The sequence below is a fragment of the Podarcis raffonei genome, chromosome 15 (assembly GCF_027172205.1).
Source record: "Podarcis raffonei isolate rPodRaf1 chromosome 15, rPodRaf1.pri, whole genome shotgun sequence".
Lineage (NCBI taxonomy): Eukaryota > Metazoa > Chordata > Lepidosauria > Squamata > Lacertidae > Podarcis > Podarcis raffonei.
In genome coordinates, this window is record NC_070616.1 from 5,861,120 (window position 1) to 5,875,139 (window position 14,020).

The 14,020-nt window shown below is 47.4% G+C and overlaps 1 protein-coding gene across 3 annotated transcripts; it reads right to left on the reverse strand.

Moving 5' to 3' along the window:
- Positions 1 to 985: 985 nt before the first annotated feature.
- On the reverse strand, positions 986 to 10,788 carry CHCT1 (CHD1 helical C-terminal domain containing 1). 3 transcript variants are annotated; one of them, XM_053366627.1, is made up of 5 exons: positions 10,570 to 10,788; positions 7,843 to 8,018; positions 5,178 to 5,277; positions 1,896 to 2,071; positions 986 to 1,293 (listed from the first exon to the last, which is right to left on the reverse strand). In XM_053366627.1, the coding sequence occupies exons 1-5, from the start codon at positions 10,630 to 10,632 to the stop codon at positions 1,140 to 1,142; spliced, it is 669 nt and encodes a 222-aa protein (XP_053222602.1). In that variant the 5' UTR covers positions 10,633 to 10,788; the 3' UTR covers positions 986 to 1,139. The 3 variants fall into 3 exon arrangements, with proteins under 3 accessions (XP_053222602.1, XP_053222601.1, XP_053222600.1); XM_053366626.1 differs by lacking the exon at positions 1,896 to 2,071 and adding an exon at positions 9,298 to 9,429 and having other exon boundaries at positions 10,570 to 10,784; XM_053366625.1 differs by lacking the exon at positions 986 to 1,293 and adding an exon at positions 9,298 to 9,429 and having other exon boundaries at positions 1,867 to 2,071; positions 10,570 to 10,783.
- Positions 10,789 to 14,020: the final 3,232 nt, after the last annotated feature.

Sequence of the window (14,020 nt, forward strand, 5' to 3'; positions counted from 1 at the left end):
GAAGGCCCTTGCACTATACTTAGGCCTTGTGTGGTATACACTAGGAGGCATGTGGCCACTAGGTGGCACTGCTGCTTCATTATAGTTCAGGATCAAGAGACTACAGTAGTTGCTAAAGAAGTGACTTTCTAGGAAAAGTTAACTTTCTTTCACCTGGGCAGAGTGTCAAGGGCCCTGTGGAAGGGCTCAGAGAGCTGCATTCTGCCCTCAGGTCTGGGGTTCCCCATCCCACCTTAGAGGATTTAAACATTATATGGAGAGAGGTAAAGGTAAAGGGGATCCCTGACCATTAGGTCCAGTTGTGACCAACTCTGGGGTTGCGGCGCTCATCTCGCTTTATTGGCCGAGGGAGCCAGCATTTGTCTGCAGACAGCTTCTGGGTCATGTGGCCAGCATGACTAAGCCGCTTCTGGTGAACCAGAGCAGGGCACGGAAACGCCGTTTACCTTCCCGCTGGAGCGGTACCTATTTATCTACTTGCACTTTGACGTGTTTTCGAGCTGCTAGGTTGGCAGGAGCAGGGACCGAGCAACGGGAGCTCACCCTGTCGTGGGGATTCAAACCTCCGACCTTCTGATCGGCAAGTCCTAGGCTCTGTGGTTTAACCCACAGCGCCACCCGCATCCCATGGAGAGAAATATTAAGTGCTAATTTGCTACCACAAACTGGGAAGGGGTTTCCCTTCTGCCCTCTCCTGCAAGAGGTTTGATTTGAATGGTTTTTCATCAAATCCTCACTTTCTTTAAAACCTCACAAAGCCATCACCAAAGCAAGGGAGCTCTGCCTTCCTCAACGTGCCCCAGCCCCATGTGTTCTGGACATGATCCCAATTTGATCCCAATTTGAATGGCTGTGTTTTGGACTCCAGTTCTCAACAGCCCAACTCAGCAGAGCCATTCCACCTCTCCGTTTCACAGACCTCCCTCATGTTGCTCCCAAACCACTGTTGGGAGGCAGATTGAATCATAAACTCCAGGAAAGCTGCTCTCAGGAAGCAGGTCTTTATATAAGCTGTTGACATCGAGTCTCTGCAGAGGCCTAACTTAAAAGGCGTCTTGCAGAAAGCTACACTCTTTCTACAAATTCTCCGTTGGGTACATTGCCTGTGTGTGTGGTCTCCTTGGTAAACGCCACACATGCTAACGGTCAGTCTTTAAAGGAGTTTCTTCAGCCGCTGGAGAAAGCTTCGCTGCTTCATTGCTGGTAGAGGTAGGTGATATGGTAGCCATGTACGTGGGGTGACTGATATCGACACCTTCCTTCCTTCTTGCCTTTGAGGGCCTCTTGTGTAGCCTGAAGAGACAGGGTGGAAAAACTCCCTAAGAGAGCAGTGGGGAACCCATTTTCCAGTGGATGTTGCTGAACTATCCAGCAAGGATGCACAACATCCCCGATCGTTGGCCCTGCTGGAATCGGGAGTCCAGCAACATCTGGAAGGCCACAGATCCCCATCCTTCTTGTAAGTGCCCAGTAAAGGAATGTAAGAAGCTGCCTAATACTGAGATCATTGCTCCATGAGGCTCAATATTGTCAACACTGACTGGCAGGGGCTCTCCAGGGTTTTGGATAGACATTCTTACTCCTTCCTGGAAATGCCAGGAATCAACCCTGGGGCCACTTGACCGCAAAAGCCTGCGCTCTAGCACTGAGTTACAGCCCTTCTGCAATCCTTCCCTCGCCCTGTTAGGAGAAATTTGCACTGAAAAGCTGATAAACATCAGGATTATTCTTTTCAATTCTCAAATTGCTGCAGGGATGTAGAGAACGGAAAATGAGAAACGCAATTGAAAATGACGGATCCATCCATCCCTAGTCAATGGTGAGAATTATGGATTTCATTAGACGTCCCCTGCGCACCCCTACCAATTTGAGCACAGTTGATGCTCCTCACTCACCTCTTAGACGTACTTCCCAGAGGCAGGTCAGAGTCTTGCGACAGTGAGCACACCTGTTTTAGTTTCCCCTGCATCTTTGCACCGCCTTGGAGGCCCCAGGTATCACGCAGCTTCATCAGCTTGCCACAGTCGGGCAGAACAACCATGTCAGGACTTTCCAGCCGGCAATAAGCTTTCTGGAATGAAATACGAAGACATGCACAAAACCAATGCAGGACTGGTTGCCTCTGACTCTACTGTGTGAGGATTCCTGGCCTAAATGAAGCTGTGAGGCATCAAACCACACACTTGAGAATGTCCCGTTCGGTGGCTTGCAGCACTTCAAAAATGCAGCGCTGGAACGGAGGACAAGTGTCGTCTTTCAATGCTCAAAAAGAGCTCTCACACGATCGACTGCTCCCCTTCTGCTCCCTTTGTATAGCACCCAGATATACATCTCCATTGTTAAATAACAGTGCAGAAATAGTAGAATACAGGACAAAGCTGGAAGCGTTCAGGCATGGCCAACTTCTTTATAAAGTGGCACAACCACTGGGTGCCGCTGTGGTTTTCTCAGTGGATTGTTATGGAAAAGCTGCAATTTAAATGCAAAGCCTTCGAGGCCCTTTGTCGGGTGGATGTTTGCAGCTGTGCAAAGCTCCGGTGAATGCCTCACCCCCACCTCAAATCACCCCCTCCCCAAAGATTCATGAGGACGTGGTTTTGCACTTTTTACCCAGCCCAGAAAGTTCAGCTAAACTTTACAACTGTTGACAGTTCAGCCGTAACTAGGTTAGCAACAGGAATAGGAGAAAGGTTGTAGCTCAGTGGACAGATCATCTGCTTTGCATGCAGAAGGTCCCCAACATCTCCAGGCAGGGCTGGGGTAAGCTCTTGCCTGGTAACCCTGGAGAGCTGCTGCCAGTCAGTGTAGACATTACTGAGCTAGGTGGACCGATAGTCTGACTCTGCAACATTCCTGGCTTGACCCAAAGGCAGCCATGCTCACTGCCCCAACAGCTGGCACAAGCAGACTGTCCACTAGGAAAAAACATGCTTTGAGCACCATTAAAGTTATTTAAATGCAGCCTGTTATTCAGTAGCCTTTCTGCTTGATTTAGATCCTTGTGACGTCTTTAATTTTCCAGAAGAAAACCTCCTTTGCTAACTCTCCTTTTTCATGGGGCTGGGAAATCGCACATTAGCAAGCCCTGAGCAGCACAGAACACCATCGATCATAGCAGGGATTTCAACAAAGCAGTGATGACTCAGTCTGTCCCGCTCATCTCCCAGCCTTAATAAAAACTCATAAAAAGATCGAGTTAATATACTGGCAACGCTGAGGCATTTGCCAAGGATCTCTTTGGTGCTATCCGATAGCCCCCACACCTCTGAGAGAGGTGTTATTGAACACGTTGCCTTGCTAGGTCAACCTAAAGGCCCATCTGGGCCCAGTATTCTGCTTCCAACAGGGGCAAGCACTGTAGGACGGCAACAGCCCTTGGCCACAGCACCTGGTGCATGAGAGAGACTGCCTCTGAACAGTCCTATTGCCTCTTTATTGCCCCTAAAGGAGCTTATAATAATAAAAGTGGGTGAGTGTGGAGAGAGAGAGAGAGATGGTAGGATCCTGCAGGTAATCTGGTTCAACCCCTACTCAATGCAGGATCTGCAATGTAGGGCTCAACTGCAGGAGGCACTGGGGACCTTTGGCCTGCCAGGCGCTGCTGAACTACAGCTTCTATCAGCCTAGCAAGCTTGGCCAGTGATGGCTGCGATACCTAACAACTCCTAGTGCCCTTGATGAGATTTTGGTTCTCCTTTGGAGGAAGCCACAGCTGTTACAGTGGCATATGAAAACTTTAAATGTGTGGTGCTGATATGGCCTCTTGCTTCCTGCCCCCGCCTCTCTCTGGACCACTTCAGCCGGGATAGCTCTGTTGGTTAGAGCGTGGTACTGATGAGGCCAAGGTTGCAGGTTCGATACCCGTATGGGGCAGCTGCATGCTCCTGCTTTGGGCTAGGTGATCCTCAGGGTCCTTTCCAAGTCTATGATTCTATGATCTGCCAATGCTCTGGCTAGAGAAGAAATCTACTTTCAGTGAGAGATTCAAATTTTGTTTGAGGCAGGGTGGGAAAACATAGTAATAATATAATAATAATTTATTATTTATATCCCGCCCATCTAGCTGGGTTTCCCCAGCCACTCTGGGCGGCTTCCAACAAAATATTAAAATACAGTGGTCTGTTAAACAATTAAAGTAAAGGTAAAGGTACCCCTGCCCGTTCGGGCCAGTCTTGCCAGACTCTAGGGTTGTGCGCCCATCTCACTCTATAGGCCGGGAGCCAGCGCTGTCCGCAGACACTTCCGGGTCACGTGGCCAGTGTGACAAAGCTGCATCTGGCGAGCCAGCGCAGCACACGGAACGCCGTTTGCCTTCCCGCTGGTAAGCGGTCCCTATTTATCTACTTGCACCCGAAGGTGCTTTCGAACTGCTAGGTTGGCAGGCGCTGGGACCGAACAACGGGAGCGCACCCCGCCGCGGGGATTCAAACCGCCGACCTTTCGATCGGCAAGTCCTAGGCGCTGAGGCTTTAACCCACAGCGCCACCCGTGTCCTGTTAAACAATTAAAAGCTACCCTAAACAGGGCTGCCTTCAGATGTCTTCTAAAAGTCTGGTAGTTGTTCTTCTCTTTGACATCTGGTGGGAGGGTGTTCCACAGGGCAGGTGCCACTACCGAGAAGGCCCTCTGCCTGGTTCCCTGCAATGTCACTTCTCGCAGTGAGGAAACCGCCAGAAGGCCCTCGGAGTTGGACCTCAGTGTCCAGGCAGAACGATGGGAGTGGAGACGTTCCTTCAGGTATACTGGGCTGAGGCCGTTTAGGGCTTTAAAGATCAGCACCAATAATTTGAATTGTGCTTGGAAACGTACTGGGAGCCAATGTACATCTTTCAAGACCGGTGTTATGTGGTCTTGGCGGCCGCTCCCAGTCACCAACCAGTCTATCTGCCGCATTCTGGATTAGTTGTAGTTTCCGGGTCACCTTCAAAGGTAGCCCCACTTAGAGTGCATTGCAGTAGTCCAAGCGGGAGATAACTAGAGCATGTGCCAGTCTGGCCAGACAGTCTGCGGGCAGGTAGGGTCTCAGCCTGCGTACCAGATGGAGCTGGTAAACAGCTGCCCTGGACACAAAATTGACCTGCGCCTCCATGGTAGGCTGGATGTTGCCCTGCTACCCAGCTGCCTATTGCCACCCTCCACTGCTTTCTCTGCCGTGTCAAAGGAAGCATCGCTCTTACCAGGAACTTGGCCATTTGGTCGGTCTTGCTGTAGCGGTACAATCTGCACAGCTGCTTCTCGTTGAGTGCTGAGAAGAGGGAGACAAACCTCCAAAGCATCCTAGAGCAGGAGGCAAAGTGGGAGGAGAGAGGGAACTTAAACACGTCATTGTTGCATGGAACGTGGGACAGAGAAGGGTGCCAGAAAGCGAGACGGTTGCAAAGAGAGCTAAAGGCTAAAGGCCAGGGGACATGGCTCAGGGGCAGAGCACCTGCCCTGCATGCAGAAGACCCTGGGTTCAATCTGCGATGGCGTCTCCTGGAAGGGCTGGGAGAGTCCCCTGTCTGCAACCCCAGAGAGCTGCTGCCAGTCAGTGTAGACAACAATGAACTAGGTGGACAAACAGTCTGACTCTGTATAAGTCAGCTTTCTGTGTTCATACGGAAAGAGTTGCAGTTCCCAGAGTGTTTTAACAACCTGTCCCTCTTCAAAGGGAACTCTGGGACTTGTAGGCCGGGAGAGGGCATCTCTCAGCACCTTTATCAAACTACAGCTCCCAGAATTCTTTGAGGGGAGCGATGGCCCCTTAAAGTGGTATCACAGTGCTTTAAAGGTATGGTGTGAACAGCGGCTAGCTCTGAAATAACATTATAGATTTCTTTAGTTATTTATTTTACTAAAATATGCATTTTTTTGTAAATGTTTTGCCCTAGCGTATGCAATTTTGTACATGTTACATGGCTCGAAAAGTGTGTTGCAAAATTTGGAGAAGTGCAAATTTCAAACGATGGCAGCTTTGGTTCTTGCAGTGTTCTGGGAAGTACGGATTTATAAAGGTTCGCCTTTAAAAAGTGACCTTAATCAATTTTCTCCCTCCATCCCTGGTTGCTTGTCTTACAGAAGTATTGAAGAGAGTTGATAGATACAGGAGCCTTTGGCCTCCTGGTGGCCCAATTGATTAAACCAAATCAATTATTAAAATCGGCCTTTGATTAGCTACTTTTCATGGGCAATATGGTATGTCTTGACAGCCTTCAATGATACTTAACAGCCCTTCCCTGCTTAACAAGATATTGAACTACTGCCAGTATTGAACCATCTGGGTTTTTGCACTGCCATAGCATTCTGCCATTGTCCTTGTAAATCACCCACTTCTGCCCTTTCACAGCCCTATTTGGAGAGTACGGTAAACAGCTTTAGAAGAAAGAAAGAAAAATAGATTATCTTATTATCTGCTTGCAGAGAGCTGGGCAATTGGAATTCTTTCAACCCTCTTGGATCCTTAAGTATTCCGGTAACGAAAAATAAACATTTGCTCTTGGCTCCTATACAGATAACTAGAGAGATTCTTGCTAGAATTTTGCTTTGGACTCTGCCTGACAAACCTGTAAAGCATGTAACTTTTTCTAAGGTGGAGGGGATGACCCGAGACCTAACGGGCTAATTTCATGAATCTTGCACCATTAATGCTATAGGGTTTACATCTCAGCAGATGCCTATAGGATTAGTGTACCTTGTTAAGTCTTGTATTACTTACCCATGTCCCTGCTTGCTTCCCACCTACTCAGCCTGGATGTTTGTAAACAAACAGATTTAAAAGAGCCTCAGCGAGGGGAGCCAAATTTTAATCACTGAGGGACAATTTTAATCAATGAAGCTGAGAGCTAAGATTTTTTTTTTTTTTTAAGCTATCATGGTGCTGGTGTTTAAATTGTAATGGGTGAGGCAAACATGAAAGAAATACTTGCTTCCCTCCTCACAATGAATTATAGCTTTTATTTATTAAATCGTAAAGCTCCCCCTCCCCCATCCTTCAGTAGTTCAGAACAACTGAGGATTTGGTCATATGCAAAATAAATTAAAGTATATTTCCATATGACCTCAATAAGTCTGTACTTTAAATACAAAAGATACAGAAGGAAGCAGTTTTGATAGGGGGCAAAAAGCAGGGAAGTAGCAGAGGGGTACAGTCAGTGCTTTTTTTCTGGGGGCACACAGGGGTACGCATACCCCTAAACATTTTATGAATCTAAGTTTGGCCTCATTGAGGGGCAGTATTTCAATATGAGTGGGGAAATTAGAGTACCCCTAAACATTTTTTAAATAAAAAAAGCACTGGGTACAGTTGTTCCTTGGGGAATTGATTCAGGACTAGCAGTAATGCTACCTGCCTTAGGAGTCTGCTGGTATGTTGCAAATAAACACAGGTTCTGGAGGCGCCATGACATTTTTTGTTAACTCTATTTTATCACAAAGAACACAGGCTCTTTACAGAAGCTACTTCCAAGCAAGGGAATGTCTTTGGTAATAATATATACCAGAGGGAATTGTTGCAATACAGTGGTACCTCGGGTTAATAACTTAATTTGTTCCGGAGGTCCGTTCTTAACCTGAAACTGTTCTTAACCTGAGGTACCACTTTGGCTAATGGGGCCTCCTGTTGCTGCCGCGCCGCCAGAGCACGATTTCTGTTCTCATCCTGAAGCAAAGTTCTTAACCCGAGGTACTATTTCTGGGTTAGCAGAGTCTGTAACCTGAAGTGTCTGTAACCTGAAGCGTATGTAACCCAAGGTACCACTATATACCCTCAGTCCCTTAAAGGAGTGCTGCTATTCAGGGAAGGTTCTGGGCATTGAGCTTTGGGATGCTGTTGCGCAGCCTCATTCTGTGGAAAAGCCCCCTTACTTCTTCCAGTGCTTCAGCTCCCAGGTCTTGCAGTAGTGCTGAAGGAACATGTTGATATGGTCCCCGAGGATGGTCAGGTTCTTCCGGGTGCAGCTCAGCCTCTTTTCCTTCGGGAAATCTTTCGGCAAATTCAGCTTCCGCAGGCATTTCTTGAAGGGTCTCAGGAACTCCTTGCACTGGGGGCGGGGAAGAGAGAAGAAAGTGGTGTGGGGGCTGTAGCGATAGGCAGATTCGTCAGCTTTAGTTTCTTCCAGGCTTAAGTTCAATTCCCCAACATTCACAAGTTATTTTGTGGTTTAAAAGCAAACGCACATGAACTTTCGCATTTCAGTATGTAATGCAATTCTGCCTAATACGCAGATTTTTGCAAAGCGATCTTTCTGGTTATAATGCATTTTGTATGTTACTGATTGGTGGGTTGGTTGCGTTTATATCCCAACTTTTTTTCTCTAGGGTGCTCAAAGCAGTGTATACAGTTCACCTCCTCCTCATTTAATCCTCACAGCAACCCTGTGAGGAAGGTTAAGCTAAGGACAGTGACTGGGGACAGAGTGGGGATTCAAACCCTGGTCTCTCAGGTCTTAGTCCGACACTCTGACCATTCCCACACAGGCAAGCTAATACCAGTGTACTGGAAGAAGCAAAGATCACCTGTGTCGAAGCAATGATTCTTCACCATCAACTTCGTTGGACTGGTCATGTTGTTTGGATGCCTGATTATCGTCTTCCAAAGCAACTACTCTATTCTGAACTTAAAAATTGAAAGCGTAATGCTGGTGGTCAAAATAAGATTTAAAGACTCTCTCAAGGCAAATCTTTAAAAAATGTAGTATAAACACTGACAACTGGGAAACACTGGCCTGTGAGCGCTCCAGTTGGAGAACAGCCTTTACCAAAGGTGTCATGGGCTTTGAAGACACTCGAACTCAGGACGCAAGGGAGAAATGAGGTAAGAGGAAGGCACGTTTGGCAAACTCACACCGTGATCATCTCCCGCCTGGAAACCTATGTCCTCACTGTGGAAGGACGTGTGGATCCAGAACTGGCCTCCACAGCCACTTACAGATTCACTGTTAAAACTGTGTTTATGGAAGACAATCTTATTTGGCTACAAGTGATCACCAAAACATTACCACACGCTGGCTTTATTCACTAATATATGCATGCTTATGCACACTTTACCCTAGTCTATGCATTTTTGTATACTGTACTTTGCCGGGGAACCTCACTGCAAAGTTCAGAGACCTGCAAATTTCAAAGGATAGCTGTTTCGCTTTGTGTATTGTTTTGGAAACTGCAGCGTTCTCCTTTATACGTGAACTGAATCTGATTTCTCCTCCATCCCTTGAGAGTGTGTATATGTATTCTTAGTATTCCAGGAGCAATGCCCAACAGTTTAATGGCCTACGGTTTAAGGAACCATTTCCTATGGGTAGAAATGGCTTTCTTTCTCACTATTTTGAAGGTGTCCTGTGTCAGTCCATCTGCGTAGTGGACAAGCGCATCTCCCGACGACGCGACCCTCGTGAGGGTCTCTCTGTGTGACGTCTCACGGTCTCGGCAGGTTGGAAGCTTGAGCTCAGTCACCTGCAAACATTTGCACACCCGAGAAGTCACTTTCTTGGGTCCCCGCAGGTAAAAAGTAAGCAAAACTGCAATCTCTAAGCAAGAAGCCATCAAGGAAAGTGGCAGAAGAATCAGCTGAGACAATGATAATAGTGTGGACATACAGAGCCAGCTCTATCCTTAGGCAAAATGAGGCAACCGCCTCAGGTGACAGACTTTAGGGGGCAGCAGCAGCCCTCATTGTGAACATAAGAAGAGCCTGGCTGTGGGGTCAGGTAAGAGACCCATCTAGTCCAGCGTCCTGTTCTCACAGCCACCAACCAGATGCCACAGTGGGAAGGCTGAAAGTGGGACTTGATCCCAAGAGCACTTTCTATAAGTGCAGTTCCTAAGGATTGGTATTCAGAGGCATACTGCGTCCAACAGTGGAGACAGATCACAGCCATTGCAGCTAGTAGTCATGGACAGCCTTAAAGGTAAAGGGACCCCCTGACCGTTAGGTCCAGTTGCAGAAGACTCTGGGGTTGCGGCGCTCATCTCGCTTTACTGGCCGAGGAAGCCGGCATACAGCTTCTGGGTCATGTTGCCAGCATGACTAAGCTGCTTCTGGAGAACCAGAGCAGCGCACGGAAACGCCATTTACCTTCCCGCTGGAGCGGTACCTATTTATCTACTTGCACTTTACGTGCTTTCGAACTGCTAGGTTGGCAGGAGCTGGGACCGACCAATGGGATCTCACCCCGTTGTGGGGATTCGAACCGCTGACCTTCTGATTGGCAAGCCCTAGGCTCAGTGGTTTAACCCACAGTGCCACCCACATCCCATGGACAGCCTTACCCTCAATGAATTTGTCCAATCCATTTTTGAAGGCAGACAAGTTGGTGGTTATTGCCAGCTCCTGTGGGAGCCAATTCCATAGGTTAATTATGTGCTGTGTGAATGAGTTTCTCTCCTGCGTCTCCCAATAGCTGGCTTCACTGGATGACCCCAGCAGATCCATATTGTGCATAAGTTTATACACCTCTGCCATGTCCCTCGGCCCCCCCTGCCTATTTTGCAAACTGGAAAGCATTGGTAAACCACTTGGTAACTTTCCAAATGCATAGTCAAAGGAATAGGTTTCTTCTCGAACAACTACAAAAATGTACCCATTACACAGACCTGGCAAACCTTGTTCCTCCACTCTTCTAGGCCTGCCATTCTTCTGGCAGTTGCTTCTCCCATGGCCGACTTCTCCGTTAGCCAAATCCTGCCTCTTCCCTACTCCTTCTCTGCTCCCTAGGGACTCTCTTTGGGGGCCAAGGGACCCAAAGATGAGCTGGGTGTCGTGGGCCACGGTCCGGCCTGTGTGGGTGTGTTTGAATCTAAGCCGGCTTTTGTGACCTCACCTCTGAGGCGAATTGGTTCCAAATTCTTATGACAAGCGAAGGAAGAAGGATTGCTTCCCTGAGAAGAAACAGGGGGAATGTTTGGTTGTGTGTGTGTGTGTGTGTGTGTGTGTGTGTGTGTGTGGCTTAAGTCTCATCTCTTGATGGCCCCCATCATTTGAATGCCTCCTCAGATGTCTGAAGGAATCATGGTCTCTTTTTGAGGAATTTTGGTTGTTCTGTGGAGGTGTGAACGACAACAACAAAATAAACTTTCTGCACTACCTCAGATGCACTCTTTCTTTATTCTCTCATTCCTCCGGCAGGAGAGACCTAGTCACCAAAAGTTGGTGGCAGGACTAGTAAGCATTGGTCCAAATTAAATCGAGAGATTTCCCCTTTAAATACAGGTTTGTTAAATTTATCCTTTGGGCGTTCAACTTTCTGTAAAGTGGTATCTCAGATAATAATAATAATAATAATAATAATAATAATAATAATAATAATAATTTATTATTGATACCCCGCCCATCTGGCTGAGTTTCCCCAGCCACTCTGGGCGGCAAGCATTGGAATCTGTCTTAGATTTACTTTTTGAAAGGAATAATAATAATTATATCAAGAATTTTCCCACTCACTGTACGCTTTATTCTCCGGAAGGTCACTGTGCCTTTTGTAGAATTTTCTTCCTAACAGTTCTCTCTATTGGCCTCTTTTCTTCCATTTCAAGCTTCTAAGAAGCCTCTGATTTCAAAGGGGGAGATGCCCTCCTTCTGCCTCTAGGCCACTCTCCTTGGTGCTCCTCTGATATATTTCCATCTCTCTCACGCGATTGAAAACATTTTATTCTCGCCCCTCAATAGCCCCTGTATGTCTCTGCTGAGGCCCTGATCTTTGTGCTGTAAGGGAACACAGAAAACTGCCTTATACTGTTAGGCTGGTCCATCTAGCTCAGCATTTCCTACACTGACAGGCAGCAGCTCAGCAGGGTTTCAGACTAGGATCTTGCCCTCATCCCTTCTAGAGACGCCAGGGATTAAACCTGGGACCTTCTGCATGCAAAGCAGATTCTCTGCTACTAACGTCAGGGCAGGTTTTGGGAGCATGGCAGTGGAGCTAACTGTTCCCAAGCAATCTGAGGCTGCTTTGTCTTGTGTGTCTTTGCTCTGCCCTCTTCATCCCTCTTCAGGTTCTGGGGGACCAGAGGGAAGAGGAGCTGTTTGTCACAGGAGGGGGAGACAGCTTGACTTCCTCAACAGCCTGCCTCATCTCTGCTTCTTGACCCCCCTTCTCTCCAGCCTCCGTTTCTGCCTCTGCTTCTGGATTGCTCCCTGCTGCTAAACCCTGTTACCTCTTCAGCTTCCAACACCTACTCATCATTGTCCCACCATCAGTGCCCTGGCCCTGAGCCTTCTTGCCTTGGGGGTTCCCCAGCTGCCTCCCACCTCCTCTGCATCCAGCCAATCCATGACAGCTGAATTGTGCTTTCCCCCTACAAAACAAAGGTTCTAGTCCTCTTGGTTGTGGGCGAAAAGTGTTTCAAATGGGAATGCAGAAAGTTGCCTTTGTTGTTCTGCCCACGTTTGCCTCTGGCCTCATCCACCACTGGCCTGTGGGCTCCCAGAAGGGAATGCACCCCTGGCCTAATAGTAGGGCCAGGTCTGCTGAAGGTGAAAACCTCAGAATAAGTCTCTTGGAATATCACAAAACACAAACAGGTCTGTGACCTTTCTGGCTGTAATAACGCCTTGATGCTGAATTTGGGGATGAAGCAAGCAGCATCCCTCTCCTGCGTCAGATGTTTGGGAAATGCAAATTAAGCCCCCAACGAGGAGATGTGCGTAACAGATGCCAACAATACAAATTACTTAAGGCCTCTGGAAGCCAACTCCTTTGTTCTGATCAGCTCTGCTCAATTCACCAGTGGACGGGACTTTGCCCTTTTAATTTACTGGTGACTCATTACCAACTTGGCCACGGTGGAATCTGTCGAGTGTCTTTATTGATGTCTGAAAATGCTCCTTTGCATGAGAATGAAGAAGAGAACTTCCATGTAGCTGTCTTGAGATCCTCTCCTGTCTACTGCCCTTGGTAGAACGCAAGGGCCAGACGATGGCCTAATTTGGAGATTGTGTTGCAGCACTGAAAAGAGGTTGGCATGCTGGACTAGGGAGATCAGCATTCAAAACCCCCACTCAGTCATGAAGCTCAATGGGTAGGGCGGGATATAAATAAAATTTATTATTATTATTATTAAATCGGTAACAATGAGGCGGGAGTGAAGGCTGAAGCCTTATCCTTGCCAGGGAATCGTTTGCCTGCGTCCCCAGGGCCGAAGAGAGAGCAAAAAGCACCAGGAAAGATTCTTCTTTGGAGAAAAAAAGTTTTATTGAAATCTGTGCACAGAGGTGGCCAGTGGGATCGTTCCCAAAAGACTGGCCCATAGATACAAATAAACAAGCATCTTTATACCTGAGAGTCTGCCCATCTCTTCCCACCTCTTCAAATTCTCCAATCAGCTGGCAAGGTTAAGCTTATTTCCTTATATGGTATATGGCTATCTAAACGCCCCTCCTTCCCTTGTTCGTGTGTTCTTCTCTTGCATTACTGCATCAGAGAGCATGTGCAGAGAGTACTGCAGTTTCTACTTAGCTGAGAGAAAAAACAGGAAATGGGCTTCCCTGCTAGCCAGCAGAAAGAGGAAGCTGGCCTTTCTGCAAAGCCGCTGCTCGCTGTCTACTAGCCGGCAGAAAGAGGAAGTGGGCCTCTTCCCAATTCAGCAAAGCAGGATAATATGCAATTTTAACAGAGCAATTTAGAAAAGCAACTTATCAGAGCAATTTACTTTAGAAAACAATTTATCAGAGCAAAGCAATTTACTTAAATATAAAATACAGGGAATACCTTCCCTGTCCCTTCATTCCCTCCTCTTCTTTTGGGACAACCTATCTCCTAGGTTCGTCCTGGTCTCTCGGGTTTATAATCCTGGGGAAGAGCAATAAGGGCCATGATTCTTTTTGCATCACACCTTGTAAGCATTGCACGAAGCAGGGTATACAGAGGCAAAGAAGCAGAAGGATTAACAGCGGCCCTGCTAATAATACCACAATATGCCTGAGCCAACTGCCATGAGGCAGCCAAAAATATAACCAACCCCATAGATCACCTCCTGTAGTTTTCAGCGGGTTCCTGGCTATCATTGTTTCCATGTGATCAATGGTGGCTGAAATGCTGACATTATTATC